Here is a 24,432-nt window from a genome sequence, read left to right as displayed (position 1 = left end):
GGTTACTACTATGTTACAACGTAAATGCTGACAGTTCAAGTCCCTGGTCTTGCACTTACCAGCTATATGACCTTGAGTAAGTTGCTTAACTTCCCTGCTCCTTAGTTTCATCATATGTAAAATGGGGATGATAGAAATAGTAGGTTGTGTATGTGAAGAACTTAAAACAATACCTCGGCATGATTACTGCCATAAGTAGTGTATTGGTGCTGGCAGATTTTGTTGTTATATTTCCTAAGCACAGAAGAGCTGATAGGAAACAATGCCTGCTGTGAATATAGTATATATTCTTATGTATTTTTGTTTCTTCTTAGCCTTTCCTAAGCCCAAGCGGGAGTGCACGCTGTTTGATTCTTATTCTGAGTCAATGCCTGCGAACCAACAACCCCGTGACTTGAATCGGATGGAGGTAAAAGATCTTCATATGCTAATAAATAAGGATGTGTGTGGAATTAAAATCCATTAGCCTGTGTTCTTTACAAACTCTAGAAAATCCACTTTCATAACATTTTCTCTTCATGCCAAGTCCTTATGTTGAGGCTCAGCCTTTCAAATCTAGACACCAGATATATCTATAATTACTTTTTTCCTTTTCTTCCTAGAACTAGATTTAGTGAAATAAGCAAAGTAGTCTCTTGACCTTCTAGGGGTGAAATGTAGGTGTAGACAAAGTAAGCCAGAAAAATGCTAGGCAAGTTGTTTATTTTAACCAAGCTTTAATTTTGAAGTAAATGTAGGAAAGTATTTTTAGTAACTGAGTATGAACAAGGTTTAATGGACCCAGAATAGTTTTAAGAGGAAGTTTGAGAACTGTGTAAGAGGATCCCAAAATACAATCAAAGCTGCCTTCTCCCTCAGGGTTTTTAGTGTTGGGACCAAATGAAGACTGATTTGGATTATCCCCAAGAGAAATCTGTAGAATTCCTACAGTGTTGGGCCATTGATGTAAGGTCCTAGCCACATGCTTAGGTATGCATCAATAAATAGGAGTCATTATGGTTATTGTTAATGTCAGCACACTCTTCATCATCATCATCACTGTTACGATTGCTGTGATGACACCTTATGATAGCTGCTGTTCCCATCCTAAAAAAAAGTCTGGAAATGTGTAATAAATGGAGGTTTATTCATAGGCTGCTATTATAGTCCCCTGACCCTGGTTAAAACTGTTGCAAGATGATGGAAGTCAGATGCAGGATACAGGGCCATTTCTTTGATTTCTTGCAACTGTGTGTGATTATTTATTTTTTTCCACGGGGCTCTCATGCATATAGTCTGTGTTGCAGTGACATCCTCTGTTCCGCTGTGATGGAATCAGCCTGCTTCTGCAATGTTCCCTCTGATAACACCTCTCTTGGCCTCTCTCCTACTCTTTCTTTGAGTCAGAGCCTCTGTTACTTTCCTTAACAGATTTCTACTCATGGGAAATAGGTATAAAGTGACATCAGGAAGAGTGATAAATGTGCATTTGAAGCGTTTTAGGTTTTTAAATTTCTTTTTTTTAAGAATGTGTATGACGGAGAAACAGATAACAATAATTAGCCACTTTTCCCGACCCTCTGTATACTCTGGGGCTGCTGGCAATGTCTGGAGACTTAGGCAGTTGCCCTGTTTTTGTTTGTTTGTTTGCTGTGGGTCCCTTTGCTTGTGTAAAATTATGAGGTTGATTTATTGAAAAATGTCATAAATTCTTATTCTTTCTCAATAAATGTTATGTTTCAACTTGCCACGGTATCAGGTGGCCTTTGCCCTTCTAACAGAAACAAATAATGCTGTGTTTTAGAGAAATTAATTACTGGCCTGTGTTGCTTTCTCCCATGTAGTCATTTATCATCTGTCTAAAAGGAAAGGAGCCAATACAGTTGGCTGTGAAGTCTGTAAACGGAGATACTTTTAGACACATGCACACTCTGATGTCCTTGATGACATTATGGATATTCACCTTTATGGACGTGATGTGCAGCTAGTTTTATGTTAGATACTTTTGTATACTTTAAACTGGCTCTTTTGATGGGGGTTGGTGGTAGTTAAAATTCTTTGCTTTGCCCTGTCCAAACAAGAAAGCAAAACAACACCCACCACCACCACCACCACAACAACCACAACAATGACTCTTTCCCCACAAAGTTGTTATATTCTAGGGTGAGGTGCTTTTACATAGTCATGTAATAATATACAGAATTCAAGGACGAAGTAATGAGGTTAATTGAGGCTTTGGCCATTCTGGAAGTGTAGGTCAAATTTTAGTAGCTAATGATTAAATATTTCATTTTCTTCTATTTTATTCATTATTCTTTCTACCAATCTTTTAATCTCTCATGAATGCATACATGGGATTTAAATAGATCTTGTTACTAGTCCTGTGAGGGATGGCTCCATATAGGTGTTTGTGCTGTGAATGAAGCTGTAGCTGATTCAGGTCATGAGAACTTTGCTCAGCAGTACAGATCAGATCTCTAGACAGCAGAGCTGTAACCATGTACTTGTTTCCTTCAAGAATTAAAGATTATAATTTCAGGTAAAGTCCTCTTTAGCAGTGCTTCTTAGATTACTAGATTTCTTTCTTTTGTAAACAGCTTTACTAAAATATAATTCACATACTCAACTAAAGTATACAATCCGGTGGTTTTTAGTGTATTAACAGAGTTGTGCAACCATCAGTATAGTCTTATTTTAGAACGTTTTTCATCACTCCAGAAAAGAAAGCCTGTACTCATTAGCACTCACTGACTGTCCTCCCTTCCCCCCAGCCTCTGGTGATCAGTAATCTATTTTCTGTCTCCGAATTTGCCTATTGTGGATATTTTGTATAGAATCATAGACTATATGGGGTTTTTTTTGGTGACTGCTTTCTTTTGTTTAATATAATGTTTCATTTTAAAAAAAATTTATTTGAGAGAGAGAGCAAGTGAGCACAAGCAGGGTAAATGTCAGAGGGAGAAGCAGACTCCCTGCTGAACAGGGAGCCTGATGTGGGGCTCGATCCTGGAACTCCAGGATCATGACCTGAGCCGAAGGCAGATGCTTAAGGGACTGAGCCAGCTGGGTGCCCCTAGTATAATGTTTCAAAGTTTGTTCATGTTCTAGTATGTATCAGTGCTTCATTAGTTTTGCTGAGTAGTGTTCCATTGTGTGGATCTGCCACATTTTGTTTGTCTGTTCTTCAGTTGATGGACATTTGGCTTGTTCCCACTTTGGAGTTGTGAGGGAAAAAATGCTGCTGTGAACATTCATGTAGTAATTTTTTTGTGAGCACAATGTTTTCAATTCTCTTGGGTGTTTACCTGGGGTGGAGTTGTGTGTCATATTGTAACTTGTGCTTAACTTTTTGAGGTACTGCCAAACTGCTTTCCTAAGCACCTGCAGCATTTTACATTCCTCTACCAGTAATGTATGAGGGGTCCAATTGTTCCACATCCTTATTAACACTTGTTTTTGGGGCACCCGGGTGGGTCAGTCAGTTAAGCAGCCGACTCCTGGTTTTGGCTCAGGTCATGATCTCAGGGTCCTGGGATTGAGCCCTGCGTGGGGCTCCATGCTTAGCGCAAGTCTGCTTGTCTCTCTCCTCTCTCTGTCTCTCTCTCTCTCTCAAATAAATAAGTAAAATCCTTTAAAAAAATACTTGTTATTGTTGTGGTTTTTATTTTAGCCGTCCTAGTGGGAGTGAAGTGGTTGGTATCTCATTGTGGTTTTGATTTAAGTTTCCTAATGACTACTGATGTTGAGCATCTTTTCTTGTGCTTATTTGCTATTTGTATATCTTCTTTGGTGAGATGTCTATTCAAATCTTTTGTCCTTTTATAAATTGGGTTATTATTGAGTTGTAAATATTCTTTATATATTCTGAATATAAGTCCCTTATTCAATATATAATTTGCAAGTATTTTCTTTCTTTGGTTTTTCTTTTTCCTTTTTTTTTAAGATTTTATTTATTTGACACAGAGAGAGAGAGAGAGAGAAAGAACAGGGGAGCAGCAGAGGGAGAGGGAGAAGCAGACTCCCTGCTGAGCAGGGAGCCCGATGTGGGGCTTGATCCCAGGACCCCGGGATCATGACCCAAGCCGAAGGCAGGTGCCCAACCGACTGAGCCACTCAGGCACCCCTCTTTTTCCTTTCTTCTTCTTCTTTTTTTTAAATTCAATTCCTTATTATTATTTTTTTAAAGATTTTACTTATTTATTTATCAGAGAGAGAGAGCACAAGCAGGGGGAGTGGCAGGCAGAGGGAGAAGCATGCTCCCCGCTGAGCAAGGAGCCCGATGTGGGACTTGATCCCAGGACCCTGGGACCATGACCGAGCTGAAGGCAGACACCCAACTGACTGAGCCACCCAGGCATCCCCTCTTTTTCCTTTCTTGATAGTGACCTCTGTAACACAAATGTCTTTTATTTTAACAAGGTCTATGTCTCTTTTCTTCTTTTGTTGCTTGTGCTTTTGGTGTCATATCTAAGAAACCATTGCCTAACAGAAGATCATGAAGATTTACTCCTATGTGGTCTTCTAAGAGTTGTATAGTTTTAGATCTTATATTTAGGTCTGTGATCCAGTTTGAGTAAATTATCATGTATGCCATGAGGAAGAGGTCCACCCTCATCCTTTTTTTTTTTTTTCTTAATTTTTTGACAGAGGGAGAGACAGTGAGAGAGGGAACACAAGCAGGGGAAGTGGGAGAGGGAGAAGCAGGCTTCCTGTGGAGCAGGGAGCCTGATGCAGGGCTCGATCCCAGGACCCTGGGATCATGACCTGAGCCAAAGGCAGACGCTTAACGACTGAGCCACCCAGGCGCCCCCATCCTTTTTTTTTATGTCAAAGATATATTTATTTATTTTAGAGAGAGAGAAAGAGAGCGGGGGGGGCAGGGAGGAAGAGGGAGAGAGAGTGTCTTAAGCAGATTCTGTGCTGAGTGTGGAGCCTGATGGAGGGCTTGATCTCATGACCCTGAGATCATGATATGAGCCAAAACCAAGAGTCGGATGCTTAACAGATTGTGCCACCCAGGCACCCCCACCTTCATTCCTTTGTATATGGATATCCGGTTATTTCAGAATCATTTATTGAAAGACAATTTTCGGGCGCCTGGGTGGCTCAGTTGGTTAAGCCACTGCCTACGGCTCAGGTCATGATCCTGGAGTCCCGGGATCGAGTCCCGCATCGGGCTCCCTGCTCGGCGGGGAGTCTGCTTCTCCCTCTGACCCTCCCCCCTCTCATGTGCTTTCTCTCTCTCATTCTTTCTCTCAAATAAATAAATAAAAAATCTTTAAAAAAAAAAAAAGAAAGACAATTTTCACCCATTGAATTGTCTTGCACCTTTGTTGAAAATAAGTTGACTATAAATGTAAGGGCTTATTTATGGATTCTCAATTCTATTCCATTGATCTGGATGTCTGTCATAATGCTAGTACCACCCTGTCTTGATGACTATAACTTTGTGGTGAGGTTTGAAATTGGAAAGTCTGAGTCCTTCAGCTTTGTTTTTTTGTTGTTCTTTTTAAAAAATATTTTCACTATTCTGGGTCCTTTGCATTTCTTTATGAAATTTAGGACAAGCTGTTCAAATTCTGCAAAAAAGTGAAGAAGGATTGCACTGAATCTGTAGATGAATTTGGGGGAGTATTGCCACCTTAACAATATTGAGTCTACTGACCCATGAGCATGGGATGCCTTTGTATTTATTTAGGTTTTAAAAATTTCTTTCAAAGGTGCTTTTCTGGGGATGACTTTTTATTTATATTTTCTACTCCTAAATCATTTTCTTTTACTAGGGATCTAGTTATAGTCCAGGTGGGAGAAGCAAATGAAAGAAAGGCACTGTTAAGATATATTCTCTGTTCTGTTGGAGATAGTAGACTTTGAATAGGAAATTGTATCTGGAGGCTTCATGGTAATGCCAAGAATCACCTGCCTGAGGATTGTTAAATCCTAGATCAGGTTACCACCAAGCAGTACTGAATTCCAATCTTTGAAACAGTTGAAAAACAGAAGTATTGCTTATCTCACTGGGGTTGTTCAGATTCTGAGAGGCAAACCAGTTAACCTTCTGGAGCACTAGATGGCTCCAGGATTTACCTTATTTCCTTTAAGGTTTATTTGATTTTCTGAATATGTTTAAAATTAAAAGAATATCAAAAGGCATATAGTGACAAGTCCTCCTCCCATCCTTCCCCCATCTACCCAGTCACCCTTCAATTTTTATGTATCTTTCCAGAATTTATATATATAGTAAATATTAATATACTTTTATCAGAGGTCTTAGAATGCGTATTAATTGAGACTTTATAAGAAATAAATTTATAGTAAGTAGATTTTAAATAGGATTTTATTATTATTATTATTATTATTATTATTATTATTTTTAAGGATTTATTTGACAGAGAGAGACAGCCAGAGAGGGAACACAAGCAGGGGGAGTGGGAGAGGGAGAAGCAGGCTTCCTGCTGAGCAGGGAGCCCGATGCGGGGCTCGATCCCAGGACCCTGGGATCATGACCCGAGCCGAAGGCAGACGCTTAACGACTGAGCCACCCAGGCCCCCCTTAAATAGAATTTTAACTGATCAATATGTGATCAATTTGGGTATTCTTTCTTATTAGTATTAGTGAAGACTTCCCCTAACTGAGTTAGGAGAAAATTTTGTTCTGCTCATTTTTCTTATTCCTTGACAAGGGGCTGTTTGAATCAGATTTGAACACTCTCTGCATAACAGATTTTGGCAAATATCTACATTATGGGGCCACTTGTCAGAACCTTTCTCTGCTTGTGAAAAAGTACATAAAGTGCAGGTTTGTTTTTGGCAGAATGGGCAAATGTTCACAGTTCTCTGGCTGAATCCCACACCAGATTCAGATTTAATGTGCAGTCTTATACATATGCTTAAATCTGAATCGTCATTTTTTTTCTCTGCACATGTAAATTTTCTTTTTTTTTAAAAATTTAAAAATTTTTTAAAGTAATCTTTACACCTAATGTGGGACTCAAACTCAGGACCCTGAGATCAAGAGTCACGCACTCTACTGACTGAGCCAGCCAGGTGCCCCATATGTAAATTTTCAACACAAGTTAACTTATACCTCACTAGGAATCTAAAAAAATAAAGTAGTATTAAATGTCAGAGTTTACTGAAGACAGGAATATTGGCAGACTGTGTTGTTTTTAAAGCATTTTCATCATATGTACATGTAACTTAATTTACACTTCAACCTGTATAAATTTATTTACTTTTCTTTTCCAAGAAGCTATCTATTAAAGACATGGCTGACTTTCCTGTCCCAGCCCAAGATGTGACTAGTGATGACAAACAAGGTATGAAAAGAATGAGTTTTATTCCTTTAGGGACATTCTACCCTTGTTTCTTCATCTACTTCTCTTGGAATGGCTGGCTTCTGGAGCATATGAGGACGGTGTTCAGTATATGAACACATTTGGATGGATTAAGTAGTTCAAATAGTTGTCAGAAAACTGTAGTTTCTGAAGTGGTAACAGGAGCTTCCAAAGCCCCCTAACTCATTGGCCCCTTACTCACTGCTGACCCTCAGACTACTCTGACACTTTACATTGGGATTTGGTTGCACTAATTAGGAAATGACTGGAAGCTGGAAGAATTGAGAGCTTAACATCTTGGGTTGGCAGATGTGATCCCAGAACATCAGTATAAATGCATATTTGTGCACAGGTCTAATCCTTGAGGAAGTTATCTTCTGGAGAGAGTTTCTGTCCCTGGGATTTATCTTGTGACTTTGTGGATGCGAAGCTGTGTCGTGGAGCCAGCAACCATTTGTCTGTCTTACTGGGCAAGTGAGAAGCAGTACAGCACAGTTTTCCATGTTAGAGCTACCATGAAGCACAGAGATGAGTTGGCCTAGGAATATTTAGAAGAACAGTTGGATGTCTACCCCTCTGCCCCCTCCACCAACACCACTCCATATAATTCTTTATAATCTACCAGGTCTTTCCTCATTCATTGTCTTACTTGGTTCTCACAAAACTGAATGGAGGCTAGTATGTTTTATCACCTAAAACGCAGAGATGAGTAAACCGAAGTGCAGGCAGTGTGAATCACTTGTTTAATAATAAAAAGAATGGGGATAAGAACAAAGATTTTCTAAGTCTCAAGCCAGTATTCTTTTTATTATTTGATACTGATTTACTACCCATGAATGAGAGGCTTATCTGAAGGGACTAAAAATCAGTGAAGGTATTTCAGGTTTTATTGTCAAGATCTGCCATTGTTGCTGCTTTGTATGGGAATTAAACATGAAAAATAAGTTTTCCATTAGGAAACAATAATTGCTTGCTCTCTTTAAATATTTGCTCAGGAGAGGCAGGCAGAACTAGACATTCTTTGCAGCAGTGTGTACTCTGATCACTGTCTTTACTAGTGGGTCTAAGCCTTGATTGCACATTGGAATAACCGGGTGAGGTCTAAAAATACTGAAGGCTGCATCTCACTCCCAGAGAGATTCTGATGTCCTTGGTCTGGGTGTCAGGAATGAAAGGGAGAAATTTCTCATATTTTCTGGTAATACTCCTCATAGCCACTAGAGGTGCTCTGTTGAAAGTTGGAAGTACTGCTTTGTTCCTTGTGGGATGAGAACCTGTTTCCATACTTTAGGGGGTCTTTATTGTTTTACTAAGTGCTGTACCAACCTATAGAGGTTTATAACACCATTTTCATAAGTGATGACTAGGGATTCTTTGTTTTAATGTCATGTGCCTCAGACATAAAATTTTACCGTTTTTTTTCCTCCTTTCTTTCTCTTGTTAAGAACAAAACAAAACACGTCTAGAACAAAACAAAATACGTCTAGCTTTGAAAAGTACTGCGGATGAAGCCTTACCAAAGGATATGTCTGAGGATCCAGGTAGGAGAAAACCATTTTAATGTATTTTTATGTCATTATTTCTAATTTAAAGAACCCAGTAGTTTCAGTGAGTAGAAAATTGGTGGTAGTATAAGTTTCTCTCTAAATATTTGCCTTGTTTTATTCTTTTTTTTTTTTTTGACCATGTAGAAGGTACTTTATTGAGGTGATTAGGAGTGCCCCCAGCCCAGGCTCATCCCCCTCAGTACAGTCCCATGGGTGGAAAGGACCAGGCCTGTGGGTTGCTCTGGGCCACCACCTAGGAGAGGCTGGGCAGTGGGACAGGGGCCTGGGGCTCCAGTCCAGGGCAGAGGTTCCAGGCAACAAGGGTGATGGTGGCTGAGGCATGGGCTGTTGGGGCCCGACCCCCCAGGGCTGCAGAGGGGGCGGTGTGGCTACCAGCCAGATGCTTTTCAGCAGGTCAAAGGCTGTTGGGGAGCCCCAGGCTGCCCCGGATGGCGAAGGCAACAAGGGCAAGGGGGGTGGCCAGGGACCTTTTGGCGGTGCCAGGTTCACCCTGTGCACCATGGGAGTGCTGCAGGTGTGAGGCGTGGCAAAGGTGAGCTTCTTTGTCCTCTGTTGTCTCCTCTGCCTCCCCTCCCCTGGGGCCGGCTCAGGGCTGTTGATCCAGGAGGGTGTCATCCTTTGGCTTTCAGGGCCCCCAGGCTTGGTCCCTGGTAAGAGTGGCTGGCAGCTACGGAGCACCACAGTGAGGTCGGGCACACAGCCATGGCAGGCCTGTAAGGTGCCCACAGTGGCATCCCTGGCTTCTTGCACTAGGTTCCTCCTGGGGAAGGCCTGTGGCAGAATCAGCTGGCACTGCAGCTCCTCCAGCAGCTGCCCCAAGCCAGGGAGCTCTGGGGGACTGGGTGGGCCTGGGCCAGAGCCTCTGGGCACCTGGTTCTCCTTGCCCCTTGACTGCGGGGCCTGTTCTTGGGCCCACCTTGGGCTCGGGGAGGGTTTGGTGGGGAGTGAAGGGGTGCCTGGCTCCAGGGACTCACAGCCTAGCAGCTGTGCCACATCAAGAGATTTCACCTCATGGTTAAAGAGACCCCAGTGCTCCTGGCTCAGCCGGCCCTGGGTTATGACCACAAACTTGGGAGCAGTAGGGGCCACAGAGGGATCCTGACTGGTCACAGGAGGATCCTGACGGGTCAGTGGCCGGCAGCTGCCCATCAGGGCCTCATTGCACTCCCGCCTGGTCTTCTGACAGCGGACACAACCAGGTTTCTCAGGCCGCTGGAAAGGCTGGGGGGCTGGCCCTCGGGGGTCTATAGTGTCCTTCTCCTGGACCAACGAACCCCGCCCCACACCCACCCCACGTGGCTGTGGGGTACAGTGGCTTCTTTTCCGTAGTAACCCTAGCTCACGACGGACTGGGGTGTCTTCCGGGCCTCACGCTGGGCGCCTTTTGTTTTATTCTAAGGAAATCTTTTGGTTGCTTTTTACCGCTTCCCTCTTTTCAGGTATGAGAAGAGGGTGTTTTTTATTTTTGAGTTCTGAATTTAGGTTTCACTGATAGGATCACGCAGTTTGAAGTTAGAGTCTCATTATTACTTTTACTGTGAAATTGGGAAGGCTTGGAGTTGAGATTTCAGTAAGCCATTGTGGTTTCTGTGTAAAGTAAGGAGCTGATGGGTAGATCAACTGGAGGCCCATGGGTAGATCAACTGGAGGCCCACAGTTGAACTTTTCCATTTCCAGAGCAAAAATCTCAAATGTTTTCATTAAACTTCACCACCAGGAAGGCAAGTAAATGTGCTTATACATGGAGTGGATTCCAAGGAGAAAAAGAAAAGTTGTGTTTGTCCATGTTCTTAGAGAGTTGGAACTGTGTCTGTGAACTGTGGAGAGGGCCAGGCCTGTGTCCTCAGCTCTCTTGATGGGAGCCATCACTGAACCAAGCTGAACCTAGCTGAAAACAAACTGGCTAGGGAGGGCATTACTCTTTGGATCTCCAGTTGTGAGGATGTGAAAGAGGTTGCTACATTCCCTCATTGTTATCTTTCATAATATTTAATAAGTGAATCATGTTTGTTTTGGTTAGCTAGCTATCATCCCAGGCTTATTTGTTTAAAGTTGGAACAAAGGAATCAGTATAACATTGAGTCTTATGCTATAGTACAGTATTTCCCAAACACTAAGTTCATTCAAGGTTTAAAAGAGAGAGAGGGGCAGGGGAAGATAGAAGGAGGAGGGGGGAGAGAGAGAGAGAGAGAGAGAGAGAGCGAGCGAGAGAGCGCGCATGAATATGAATGAGAATATATGATTGATTTCGGTGATGAGGTTGAAGATTCTATGTGTTTAGGCAGCACCCCAGGTGATTCTGATGTGTGGCCTATTTGGGGAACCCCTGCCTTTAGGAGATGAGGTTAAGAACTAGAAAATTGAGACTGTAGATTAACCATGCCTCCAAAAGTGGTGGGAATTCTCAAGCCTAGTTTGGGTTCCTTCATCATAGGGAGAAATGCTCAGTTTATGTAAAGACAAATGGATTGCTGGCTTGTTAGAGAATTAGACTTTAGGCTTGCCCTCTTATTCCATGGCAGAACAAATGCCTGAGGTCAGTTCTTTCCACCTCTAATTTCTGGAGCTAAAGTGGATGCACCTCCGTTTTTGTAAACTTCATGTTAACGGTGTTAATAAAAGCTAGTTGAACTTAGAGAGTTAAATTGGTGCTTTTCCAGCAGCCTTTTAGGCTAATAACTTGCTGTTTTTTCCATGAGCATCATGTGTTCTCTGGAGCATGAGCTTCATTTTTAAGATTCCTTCACTGACAGGGGGATGGGGTCACCAGACAAATGCTACGAGGGTGTGCTACGGTGTGCAAAGCACATCTGCATTTGTTTCATTCTGCCTGGGAACATGCTCTGTGGCTTCTGATTTATTTTTCCTACTGCTGCCCCTTTCTGGAGTGGATATGAGGGAATCTGTCATCTGAAAACCTATTTAATACCCCCTTTCTTGGGGCATGTTTGGATTTCTTGTGCGAGACACTGTAGAGTTTCAATGTGGTGGTTTCTAACTCCAAATGTCTGTCCATGCCACAAGGACATTTCACCTCAGTTGAGTGCTGCCTTTTAGAGAATTAAACTTCAGGCTTGCCTTTTTATCCTATTTCAGTTTGCTGCAAAGGTGACATGCCTGGGATGTTCTAGGAAGTTGTCATTCTTCTTCCCTCTTCCCAGCTAAATGAGAAGCTGTGATCTCCCCACTGGCTTCTGCCTGGATTCCAATACAACAAGCCCTGGCCATTTTTGCAGATACTCACATGCCCCAAATGCTGAGTCTGACTTTCAGGGGCTTGGAGGCTGATGGAAACTTAACTGGAATAGTGTTATCTAGCTTTTTGTGATCCGAAACCTGTGGGGACTTGTCAAGATCTGCCTGGGATATATCTTTGCAGATGGCAGGAGAAATATCTCCCTGCCCTGCTCTTCCACAATGGGTGGTAATAGTGATGATAATAATGGTAATAGTAACGGTGATGAAGATGATGTGGGGGTGGGACTGTTGTCAGGGAATGGGGGTAATTCCTTGTCACATATTTTTTAATATGCCTTTACCCTTTTAATTGCTGAAAGTGTACATATTAGTGGAGTCTAATAGATTCCTTAGCTAACATCATATTCCAGCCGAATTCAACAGGGCACACTGCACAATGGTGATCTTTTTCTTGATGTCTGTAAGTCATGCTGAGGGGATTAGGCCTGTTGACCCTCACACTAGTCTTCAGACACCGTTGGTGATTCTAGCAGCTGCCCCGTTGCCAGCTGTCACCCCAGGGTCTTTACAGGGTAGAACAGTTTTCTGCTTCCATTACCTGCTCCCACCTGTACCTCCTTTGCTGTCCTAATGGGAACTAAATTTAGAATCCAGGTTTCTAAGCTTGAAAGATTAGGAACACTCTCCAACAGTAATATTTTGCAATTCTAAAATACAGTTAGTTTTCAAAGTACTTTCATCTTCTCTCTCCCCGTGAGAAAGGGGTCACATTTTTATTATCTTCATTCTGTAGATGAAGAAACTGAGGCTCAGAAACATAATAGTTACAGTTGTGGCCAGGAGGGACATGTAGGCCTCAGGACTCCTGTCTGGGTCTCCACCGCTTATCCATACCCCCACACCCCATCTGTCTGTATGTCTTATCTCTCACCTCCAGGGTTTACCACTCCTTCCACACCCATTCTCACCCCAGCAAAAAGAGATAATGGCAGTTGACAAAGGAATTAACGGTCACCCCCGTGGTCTGGTTTGGGGAACCAGACTTTTATTTTAATGTGGCCGAGACTTTCCTGACCCACATATTTCTGGAAAGCAGTGTGGCCTGAGGGAGAAGAGGGGTTCAGAGTCAGCTGTGGGCAGCCTGCCCAGAGGGTGGCCCCCAGCTTTGTGGTGAGTCTGGTCACACTGTTCACTCAGCCCCACGGCAGGATGGGCTCCCCTTAGGCCCCTTTCCTTCGCTGCCTGGAGTTTGTGGGGTCAGGGGTGGCGGGGTAGCCACATATCCCTGCAGATGTAGGTGCATGAGAATGGGCAGGACAGGGCTCAAACTCCTCAGGCCTCCCATGCTTTTCAGGGCTCTGGCAGCATTTTGATGGATTGAAGTTGAAAGATGCCTGTGTTCTCAGTACACCAAACCAGAATGCTTATTTTGGGATAAATGCATCTTTTCGGCAGCTGACCATATCTAAGGGAATATATTGCTAGTTTGCTTTGTGCTTGTTAGCATTTTTAGCTCCCCTTTCCTCTCCTGCTTATCTAACCCATGGATTTTAATGACCCTCATCAATCCAGGCTGCTTCATCCCAAGGAGGGTTTTTATCTTTAGGAGCAATGTAAAAAAGGGTGGGATAATTCACTGAGACATAAGAAAATGTTTGGAAGAATTTGTGCAAGCAGTATACAAACTATATTCTCCTTGTTCCTAGTTAGTAGCACTTTTTCTATGGATTTTTATGACATTTTATGATGAAAAATTTGCAGTGTTTGCAAAACCTTAGCATAACTAATGGTTTCTAAAGTTGTCTTCTGTAGGGTATTGAAAACATAAAAAAGGATTAATCTTTTTGTAAATGTTTCTAATTACTCCCAGGAACCTGTGATGGGAAAGTAGGCTTCATGGGTGTCGATACTGAGCAAGTTAGTTCATGATTTACATTTGATAAGGAAAAGTCTTATGGTTGATAAAATATTTTAATGATTTCACTCCGTAATATCCTCTGTATGATTTGGTCACAGAGACATAGGACACAAGAATATTTTCTTATAGGAAAATCTGTGTAGCTTATTTCAACTTGTGGGAGCTTTGATTTCTTGTGGTCATACTGCTCTGGTAGTGTATTTTAAGAAAATCTTGAAATATGTAACCTGATAGATTTCTTCCTAGCCTTCAGGGGAAGCTGGTTCAAAATCAATTACTAGGCTATCATGATAGACCAAGAAAACCACAGGTCTGAACCCACTATTATACAAGTAGATAACCCCTTGAGAGGGTTTTCTTTTTAGACTGGAATTTCTTTATTCGTCAACGTAGATTTGAAAATAGCTCCTTAGTACTCTAACAAAAGGAAAAAAAATATTGGTTTCTCCTTCCTTTAAATTGTGCCTTTAGCTTTAGAAATAAAATTACAAAATAATGAAAATGTGGAGGCGGTCAAGTTCTCCACAGGGACACCTGTACCTCACATTTACCTGTTGATAATGTTTGTTCTGTACTAGCCCAGGTATTGCTTATAAACCTGTTCAACTGCAAAAATGAAAGCCAAGTAAACAACAACTAATCTTTGTTTCAGCCACTTCTAAGGATTCCAACAGTCTCAAAGCAAGACCAAGATCCAGGTAGTGTTTGTTTAATTTCTGCTTTAATGCCCCTTCTGTCCTGTCCCTGACTAGAAATAAAATCCCACAACCTGAAGCCCAACCCACAATTTCCTTTTCCTTCAGATTTGAAGCTTAGAATAGGGGTGAATTCACTTGTCATGAAGGGCCTGCTTGGAGCATGCAGTGCGGCTGGGAGACTCTCAGTTTTTGTGTTTATTAGCGCTGGAAGACGGTGGCTGCTTCCGGCTGGTCGCCTGACAAGAAGTGGTTTGTGTGGATATGGCCCAGTTGTTGCAAGATGATAAGGAGTAGAGGGCAGTAGTTTTGGAGAGAAGGAAATGTGGTTCAAAGGTAACACTGAAATTTACTATCATGACAAGGTGGACACCAAAAAGTAAGATGCCTGAGGGATGAAATCTAGAGTAGGAAAAGAAAGCACTCACAGTGATTTTAATGAGGCTTGAGGCTTTAGGTAAGCAGTGCTTATGGTCTGTTTTATCCTGTCTTAGAGCTGCTTTTTGGCTTCACGGTTTGTTTGTTGTTGTTGTTTTTTTTTAATAGATTTTGTTACTTGACGGAGAGACAGCGAGAGAGGGAACACAAGCAGGGGGAGTGGGAGAGGGAGAAGCAGGCTTCCCACCGAGCAGGGAGCCCGATGTGGGGCTCTATCCCAGGACCCCAAGATCACGACCTGAGCCAAAGGCAGATGCTTAATGACTGAGCCACCCAGGCGCCCCAAACTTCACGGGTTTTAGATCAGTAGAAGCTAGTAGAAGAGGGAGAGCGAGTAAGGCAGAGCTGCAGTTGACATCAGACATCAGAGTGGAGGATTGAGGAGAAATACGGAATCATTAATAGAACATCAGAGAGGGGAAATGGTGTTGGGACCACTCTTCAGTGGTAGACAGCAGTGTAAGACAGGACAGTACATATGTGTTTGCTTTGGCTCTCAGTGACTTTTTTCTTCCTTTGGCTACTGAGACACATTCCTGAAAAAGTGAATTTAAATCTGATCATATTTTATATGCTTGAAATATTGATAATTGAGGAAACCTCGTCTTTTTGTAAGTCTGAGAGTTACCCCTTAGTTTATCTTTTATGTCTGGAGTTTCTAAATTGGGGTTTTGTTTCCTTGTTTATAGAAGATACAGATATCTGTATTCACATTTTTTGAAACAATAGATACAGTAATCTTTTTGGCAGGAAAAAAGGTATAGTCACTATTTCTGTCTGTGGCTACCACATTTACTCATCTCTTTTTTTTTTTTTTTTAAGGATGAATGGATCTTTTACTGTACTGGCTTAAAAGTACTGGCTTTAGGATGTAGGAATAGTAACATTTATCTGCCCTCATTATGAAAAACCTTTGAATTCCAGAAATCTGTTTATGTGTGCTGTGTTAACTGTAAATTAAACCTCACAGTTTTCTTCTCTTGACTTCCTCTCTTTCTCCAAGTGAATGAAAGTACAAAATTTCATGGTTACCTGTTCTATTATTAATATCTCTGGCCAACTTTTTTTTTTTTAAGATTTTATTTGTTTATTTGACAGAGAGAGAGTGAGAGAGGGAACACAAGCAGGTGGAGTAGGAGAGGGAGAAGCAGGCTTCCCACTGAGGAGGGAGCCCGCTGCGGGGCTCGATCCCAGGACCCTGGGATCATGACCTCAGCCGAAGGCAGATGCTTAACGACTGAGCCACCCAGGCACCCCCCAACTTTTATATATTATTCTTTTAGGGATTGGTCTCCTGGTCTAATTTGGATGTTTTTATTTTCACTACTCCCCAGCTGGGTCTTTACTGAGACTGAGAGAATCAGATTATCCTTTATCTTCCTTTTTAGAATAATAAAACTTTGTAGAAATGTGAGGGAGAGGGAAAATCACTGATCTAACACCACTTATATTCATTATTTTGTTGATTCCCTGCACATTTGTATTTAAATTGGTTGCAGTCACAGTTTTACAATATCACTTGTTTAATATTCAGTTAGCTTTCCATATGAAAATACCAGTACGCAGGTTATATATGGGAATAGAATGGAACGAGATATGTGGTATGGGATGGTATGCCTAACTGTATGTGTGTCGATACACACACACACACACACACACACACACCATATTTTCTTTCTTGACTGAAAACTGTCACTAAAGCTCTTTCTGGCATAAAAAGTTCTTTTAATTTCTAGCTAGAGTCTCTGGTTTCCTTTTTAAATCAAGAGTTCCCATTTGAAAACTTTGTTGTCCTTTCCTATCAATTTCCTTTCACTCTGATTGAAAGTATCAGACCATTATTCCTGCCAGTTCCTGCATGCCTTTGCCTTGCCTGTCTTGCCAGTTGTTTTACAGGGACCACCCCGGAGCATGTTCCATGCCATTATGGCAGCTTTATGAAAGATTGCAACCCTGCATGACAAACAAAACTCTTCAGCTACCACAAAGAAACCTTGAGGGAATGATTCGGGAAAGTAAAAACTTGCTATGTCACAACCAGCTTTACCAAGAACTGAAGTTGCTGAATAGTAATCGATAGATTCTGATTTCGTAAATGGCACTCTAATAGCTAAATACTAATAATAGTTTTCTGATGTTAATTTGTCTCTAGAACACATCTCCGACTCAAAGGTCATTTTGTTCTTTGACATGAGCGTAGCTGAGAGGCTGAGTAGAACGGATGTACAGATCCACTTCTTAGAAAATCATATTGGGAACTCATTTACAAACCTGTTTCTAAGCGATAATGTACTGAGTTGAATTAATTTAGAAAATAATTAAGTCTCTAATAAGTAGTTTAGCCACTACTGCCAAAAGATTTCTTTCCTGACTCATAGGCAGTATCAGAATATTTTAAAAATGGAATTTAGAAACAGATTGGAGTTTGAACTGAACCAATGTAACTTTCTAGCTATGTTACTTTTGGCAGGTTATTTATTTTCTGTTTCTTTGAATGTAATTATTAGAGTTACAATCTCAGAAGTTGTCTAGTTAGCCACTGCCTTGTTACAGATTGAGGGAGAAGGTTAAGAGGAAGCTTCTGCTTTGAAAATTTCCCCAAACTGGTATTTCTCATGGTAAGACAGCCTAGACCCCTCCATATGATAGATGTGTGTTTCCCTTTCCTGAATTTCATTTGTGGCGTATTCCCTTGAGTCTCTGATTCTTACTCTCAGGTTGTCTGCCCCACTTCCATATGTGCCTGTCATCGTGTTCACATGTAAACAGGAGAAAAGTGCTGCAGTCTGTTAAGACCATGAAGCCCTTCTGTTACAATATGGAAGTGCCTGAGCAGAAGGCTTATGTGTTATTCTTATTAACAATACCCATAGAAACAGATTTGAATTTACTTTCTATCTTTTCCTTTGTGTAAGTTTAGGTCTAAGATATAATATGAACAGAGAGGTTAAAAAAGGTTCTGATTCATGGTTTGGGTTTGGACAGTTATTGCAGGTAGTGGCACCCAAGGGTCAGTTGAATTTGTGGTTGCTTTGAGATGGGCCCTGGTCAGTCCTTTGTAGTGACTTTGACTTTTGTGGGTATTTCCATTTCAGCCCTACTTCAGAGACTAAAGCTTTGCTGTCTCCCTTCTGACCTTTCCTTATTTTGCTGCAGATCTTACTCTAGCACCTCCATAGAAGAGGCCATGAAAAGGGGCGAGGACCCTCCTACCCCGCCACCGCGGCCACAGAAAACCCATTCCAGAGCCTCCTCCTTGGATCTGAATAAAGTCTTCCAGCCCAGTGTGCCAGGTGAAGTGCTCCTCTGCACCCCAGTCTTTCCCTTTCCTGTTGGAGTCACTGGATGTGTGTCTGCCACAGAGGCCTTTGTGAGTCCACAGAACAAGCAGATCTGGCTGTTTCCCGTCCCAGGAAGGCCTTCGAGTTGCTATGGTATTCTTGGGAGGGAAAGCAGTTCTAAACTGATAGATATCCCATGTGTCTGGAGCCTTGCCCACACTCGTATGGACCAAGAATTATGAAATTCTGTACCAAGAGGATTAAAATACTTTAACCCCAGACAGCCCACTGAGTGCATGACTGGGGTCTTGTTCTCTGTATCGTGGTAATTTGTATATAAGTAGTTTGTATATAATTTGTATATTGTCTGTCATTTCCTGAGACGCTTATGCAATTCTTTTGTGAAAGACCTTGGCGATCGACACCTGGCCAGATTCTTCCCCTGCATCTTATCCTTGTGGTGAAGATGCTGTGTCTTGGCGGGTTTAATGCTAAGGGGGCTTGCTTTCTAAATCTGACTGATGGTTAGGTGGTTGGTGGAGGGAACTAGGGCAAGGGCTCCTCCAGGTGGCCTGCTGAGGGCTTCTGGGACTGGGACTTCCTTGAGCCAGCTGCTGCACAGCTGGGCTGGAGGTGGGGGAGGTTGGAGGGCCCTGTCTCCCTGTGAAGTGGGAGATGTCCTCCTAGGGACCCTACAGAACAGCAGATGAGAACCATGCATGCCTTTGCTTAGCAAAGGTGCTAGGATGCAGCACCTTCCCAAGTGTTATTTTGGGAGCAGCAAGGGCCTTTCCACTGACTAATGTAGGCAAGCTATAAATACAGTGATTTCCTGGAACTTTTTCTCTATCTGTGTGCATTTTAAATCAAGCCAGCCTCAGATGCTAGTGATTTGCAGATTATTATCTTTTCTACAAAAGCAAGAAAAGACTCTCCTTGGCTCACACATTAGCATGACCTCTGTGTCTCAGCAGAGCTCAGCATGTTTTAGTTGTTCTAATAAAGTAGTCTCCTCACAGTAAAGTTACAGATTGTTTTTTAATATACTAGAGTCTGGAACTCTCTATGAAATTTGATTCTCTGCCATGAGTTCATCAGATAAAAATTTGCCTTGCATTTCCCCCCATACTTTGATCCAAATTCTGGCATAATTTCATAGTAACTGGTATTTGAGGTGGGAGTAGACATGGATGATGATGCTATAAAAATTTCACGTGGCTGGCGGATTATGACCCAGAAGATTTTTCTATGCATGCAAAAAGATTAAAACAATCTGGGCAGCTATCTTAATACGTTTTCCTTGCAAGGAGAGGCTGCAAGCGTGCAAGCATCTGTCTGGCCGTGCAAGCCCGCGAGGAGTGCCAGCAGTGCTGGGGAATGGATGTGCTCTGGCTTTTATGACATTGCATCGTATGCTGGAAGAGACAAGACTGGATTTGGAGTCCAGCTCTGCTGCTTATTAACTGTTTGATTTTCAGCAAGTGGCTTAATCTTTCTGCATTTCAGATTTTTAATCTCTAAAATAGGGCCAACAGTCCATGGAGCTATAGGGTTTTGGCGAGATAATAAACATAATCCTAATAGCAACATGTTTGACCCATAGGCACTCATTTGCTCAGAAATCATTGAGGAAAGGGAGTGAGAAGATAGAGTCCTTTGCCCCGCCCTTGATCTTTAGTGGTTCAGGTCTGTGATCCCTTCCCTACAGTTCCTTGGTGGGCTCACAGAGGGACCGAGCCCCAGTTGCCTGCTGTATTACAAGCAAAGGACTGTGAAAAACAGAGTAAGTGAGGCTAGGTTGCTGAGTCACAGAGTGGCCTATGGTGGACTGATTATGTAGAGAAGAAATAGGATGGAGAGAAGATGCAAAGAAGCAAGAATGAAAGAGGGAAGTGCAGAAAATGATGAGATGGTTGTTACATAGGAATGATGATGTTTATATAAAGGGAGGAGAAGGAAATAGAAGACTGTGATGACCAAGGGGAGGAGAGCACACAGAGAGCCCTTCCTACAGACTTGGTGAAGGATTTGGTGGGATTTTTTTTTTTCATTTTTTTTATTACTATGTTAATCACCATACATTACATCATTAGTTTTTGATGTAGTGTTCCATGAATCACTGTTTGTGCATAACACCCAGTGCTCCACGCAGAATGTGCCCTCTTTAATACCCATCACCAGGCTAACCCATCCCCCCACCGCCCTCCCCCTAGAACCCTCAGTTTGTTTTTCAGAGTCCATCGTCTCTAATGGTCCGTCTCCCCCTCCGACTTACTCCCCTTCATTCTTCCCCTCCTGCTGTCTTCTTCTTCTTCTTCTTTTTTTAACATATATTGCATTATTTGTTTCAGAAGTACAGATCTGTGATTCAATAGTCTTGCACAATTCACAGCGCTCACCATAGCACATACCCTCCCCAATGTCTATCACCCAGCCACCCCATCCCTCCCACCCACCACCACTCCAGCACCCTCCGTTTGTTTCCTGAGATTAAGAATTCCTCATATCAGTGAGGTCATATGATACATGTCTTTCTCTGATTGACTTATTTCACTCAGCATACACCCTCCAGTTCCATCCACGTCGTTGCAAATGGCAAGATCTCATTCCTTTTGATGGCTGCATAACATTCCATTGTGTATATATACCACATCTTCTTTATCCATTCATCTGTCGGTGGACATCTTGGCTCTTCCCACAGTTTGGCTATTGTGGACATTGCTGCTATAAACATTGGGGTGCACGTACCCCTTCGGATCCCTACATTTGTATCTCTGGGGTAAATACCCAGGAGTGCAATTGCTGGATCGTACGGTAGCTCTAATTTCAACTGTTTGAGGAACCTCCATACTGTTTTCCAGAGCGGTTTCACCAGCTTGCATTCCCACCAACAGTGTAGGAGGGTTCCCCTTTCTCCGCATCCCTGCCAACATCTGTCGTTTCCTGACTTGTTAATTTTAGCCATTCTGACAGGTGTGAGGTGGTATCTCATGGAGGTTTTGATTTGGATTTCCCTGATGCCGAGCGATGTTGAGCACTTTTTCATGTGTCTGTTGGCCGTTTGGATGTCTTCTTTGGAAAAATGTCTCTTCATGTCTTCTGCCCATTTCTTGACTGGATTCTTTGTTCTTTGGGTGTTGAGTTTGATAAGTTCTTTATAGATTTTGGATACTAGCCCTTTATCTGATATGTCATTTGCAAATATCTTCTCCCATTCTGTCGGTTGTCTTTTGGTTTTGTGGACTGTTTCTTTTGCTGTGCAAAAGCTTTTTATCTTGATGAAATCCCAATAGATCATTTTTGCCCTTGCTTCCCTTGCCTTTGGGGATGTTTCTAGGAAGAAGTTGCTGTGGCTGAGGTCGAAGAGGTTGTTGCCTGTGTTCTCCTTTAGGATTTTGATGGACTCCTGTCTCACGTTTAGGTCTTTCAACCATTTGGAGTCTATTTTTGTGTGTGGTGTAAGGAAATGGTCCAGTTTCATTCTTCTGCATGTGGCTGTCCAATTTTCCCAACACCATTTGTTGAAGAGACTGTCTTTTTGCCATTGGACATTCTTTTCTGCTTTGTCAAAGATGAGTTGATCATAGAGTTGAGGGTCCATTTCTGTGTGTCTGTTTTTGTGCCAGTACCATACTGTCTTGATGACAGCTTTGTAATAGAGCTGGAAGTCCGGAATTGTGATGCCGTCAGCTTTGCTTTTCTTTTTCAATATTCCTCTGGCTATTCGGGGTCTCTTTTGGTTCCATACAAATTTTAGGATTATTCGTTCCATTTCTTTGAAAAAAGTGGATGGTATTTTGATGGGGATTGCATTGAATGTGTAGATTGCTCTAGGTAGCATTGACATCTTCACAATGTTTATTCTTCCAATCCATGAGCATGGAAGGTTTTTCCATTTCTTTGTGTCTTCTTCAATTTCTTTCATGAGTATTTTATAGTTTTCTGAGTACAGATCCTTTGCCTCTTTGGTTAAATTTATTCCTAGGTATCTTATGGTCTTGGGTGCAATTGTAAATGGGATCGACTCCTTGATTTGTCTCTCTTCTGTCTTGGTGGTGGTGTATAGGAATGCCACTGATTTCTGTGTATTGATTTTATATCCTGCTACTTTACTGAATTCTTGTATGAGTTCTAGCAGTTTTGGGGTGGAGTCTTTTGGGTTTTCCACATAAAGTATCATATCATCTGCAAAGAGTGAGAGTTTGACGACTTCTTTGCCGATTTGGATGCCTTTGATTTCTTTTTGTTGTCTGATTGCTGTGGTTAGGACTTCTAATACTATGTTGAATAGCAGTGGTGATAGTGGACATCCCTGCCATGTTCCTGACCTTAGGGGAAAAGCTCTCAGCTTTTCTCCATTGAGAATGATATTCGCTGTGGGTTTTACATAGATGGCTTTTATGATATTGAGGTATGTACCCTCTATCCCTATACTCTGAAGAGTTTTGATCAAGAAAGGATGCTGTACTTTGTCAAATGCTTTTTCTGCATCCATTGAGAGGATCATATGATTCTTGTTCTTTCTTTTGTTAATGTGTTGTATCACGTTGATTGATTTGCGGATGTTGAACCAACCTTGCAGCCCAGGGGTAAATCCCACTTGGTCATGGTGAATAATCCTTTTAATGTAGTGTTGGATCCTATTGGCTAGGATTTTGGTGAGAATTTTTGCATCCATGTTCATCAAGGATATCGGTCTGTAATTCTCCTTTTTGATGGAGTCTTTGTCTGGTTTTGGGATCAAGGTAATGGTGGCCTCATAAAATGAGTTTGGAAGTTTTCCTTCCATTTCTATTTTTTGGAACAATTTCAGGAGAATAGGTGTTAATTCTTCTTTAAATGTATGGTAGAATTCCCCTGGGAAGCCATCTGGCCCTGGGCTTCTGTTTGTTGGGAGATTTCTGATGACTGCTTCCATTTCCTTCGTGGTTATAGGTCTGTTCAGGTTTTCTGTTTCTTCCTGGTTCAATTTTGTAGTTGATACATCTCTAGGAATGCACCCATTTCTTCCAGGTTATCTAATTTGCTGGCATAGAGTTGCTCATAATATGTTCTTATCATTGTTTGTATTTCTTTGGTGTTGGTTGTGATCTCTCCTCTTTCATTCATGATTTTGTTGATTTGGGTCATTTTTCTGTTTGATAAGTCTGGCCAGGGGTTTATCAGTCTTGTTAATTCTTTCAAAGAACCGGCTCCTAGTTTCGTTGCTCTGTTCTATTGTTCTTTTGGTTTCTATTTCATTGATTTCTGCTCTGATCTTTATTATTTCTCTTCTCCTGCTGGGTTTAGGCTTTATTTGCTGTTTTTTCTCCAGCTCCTTTAGGTGTAGGGTTCGGTTGTGTATTTGAGACCTTTCCTGTTTCTTGAGAAAGGGTTGTATTGCTATATACTTTCCTCTCAGGACTGCCTTTGCTCTATCCCAAAGATTTTGAACAGTTGTGTTTTCATTTTCATTGGTTTCCATGAATTTTTTTAATTCTTCTTTAATTTCCTGGTTGACCCATTCATTCTTTACTAGGATGCTCTTTAGCCTCCATGTATTTGAGTTCTTTCTGACTTTCCTCTTGTAATTGAGTTCTAGTTTCAAAGCATTGTGGTCTGAAAATATGCAGGGAATGATCCCAGTCTTTTGGTACCGGTTGAGACCTGATTTGTGACCTAGGATGTGATCAATTCTGGAGAATGTTCCATGGGCACTAGAGAAGAATGTGTATTCCGTTGCTTTCGGATGGAGTGTTCTGAATATGTCTGTGAAGTCCATTTGGTCCAGTGTTTCATTTAGTCTTTATTTCCTTGTTGATTTTTTGCTTAGATGATCTGTCCATTTCATGAGGGGGGTGTTAAAGTCCCCCCTATTACTTTATTGTTGTCAATGTGTTTCTTTGCTTTTGTTATTAATTGCCTTATATAATTGGCTGCTCCCATGTTAGGGGCATAGATATTTACAATTGTTAGATCTTCTTGTGGGATAGACCCTTTAAGTAGGATATAGTGTCCTTCCTCATCTCTTATTACAGT

At 41.8% G+C, this 24,432-nt stretch overlaps 1 protein-coding gene and 1 pseudogene across 4 annotated transcripts in view; one reads left to right on the top strand and one right to left on the bottom strand.

Annotated features, from left to right (window-relative positions):
• REPS2 (RALBP1 associated Eps domain containing 2) overlaps positions 1-24,432 on the top strand; it is a 328,460-nt gene that overhangs the window by 117,543 nt on the left and 186,485 nt on the right. For all 4 annotated transcript variants that reach the window (XM_073902042.1, XM_073902043.1, XM_025857570.2 and 1 more), the window contains exons 9-13: positions 315-409; positions 7,229-7,298; positions 8,762-8,857; positions 14,653-14,698; positions 18,290-18,426. In XM_073902042.1, the coding sequence (XP_073758143.1) occupies positions 315-409; positions 7,229-7,298; positions 8,762-8,857; positions 14,653-14,698; positions 18,290-18,426 (444 nt within the window). The remainder of the gene's footprint in view (positions 1-314; positions 410-7,228; positions 7,299-8,761; positions 8,858-14,652; positions 14,699-18,289; positions 18,427-24,432) is intronic.
• On the bottom strand, positions 9,060-13,044 carry LOC112812901 (proline-rich protein 19 pseudogene; annotated as a pseudogene).

Source organism: Callorhinus ursinus, unplaced genomic scaffold (genome assembly GCF_003265705.2).
Source record: "Callorhinus ursinus isolate GAN/ISIS: 27379988/994484 unplaced genomic scaffold, GSC_fseal_2.0 scaffold16, whole genome shotgun sequence".
Lineage (NCBI taxonomy): Eukaryota > Metazoa > Chordata > Mammalia > Carnivora > Otariidae > Callorhinus > Callorhinus ursinus.
This window is presented reverse-complemented; position numbering and strand designations above follow the sequence as displayed.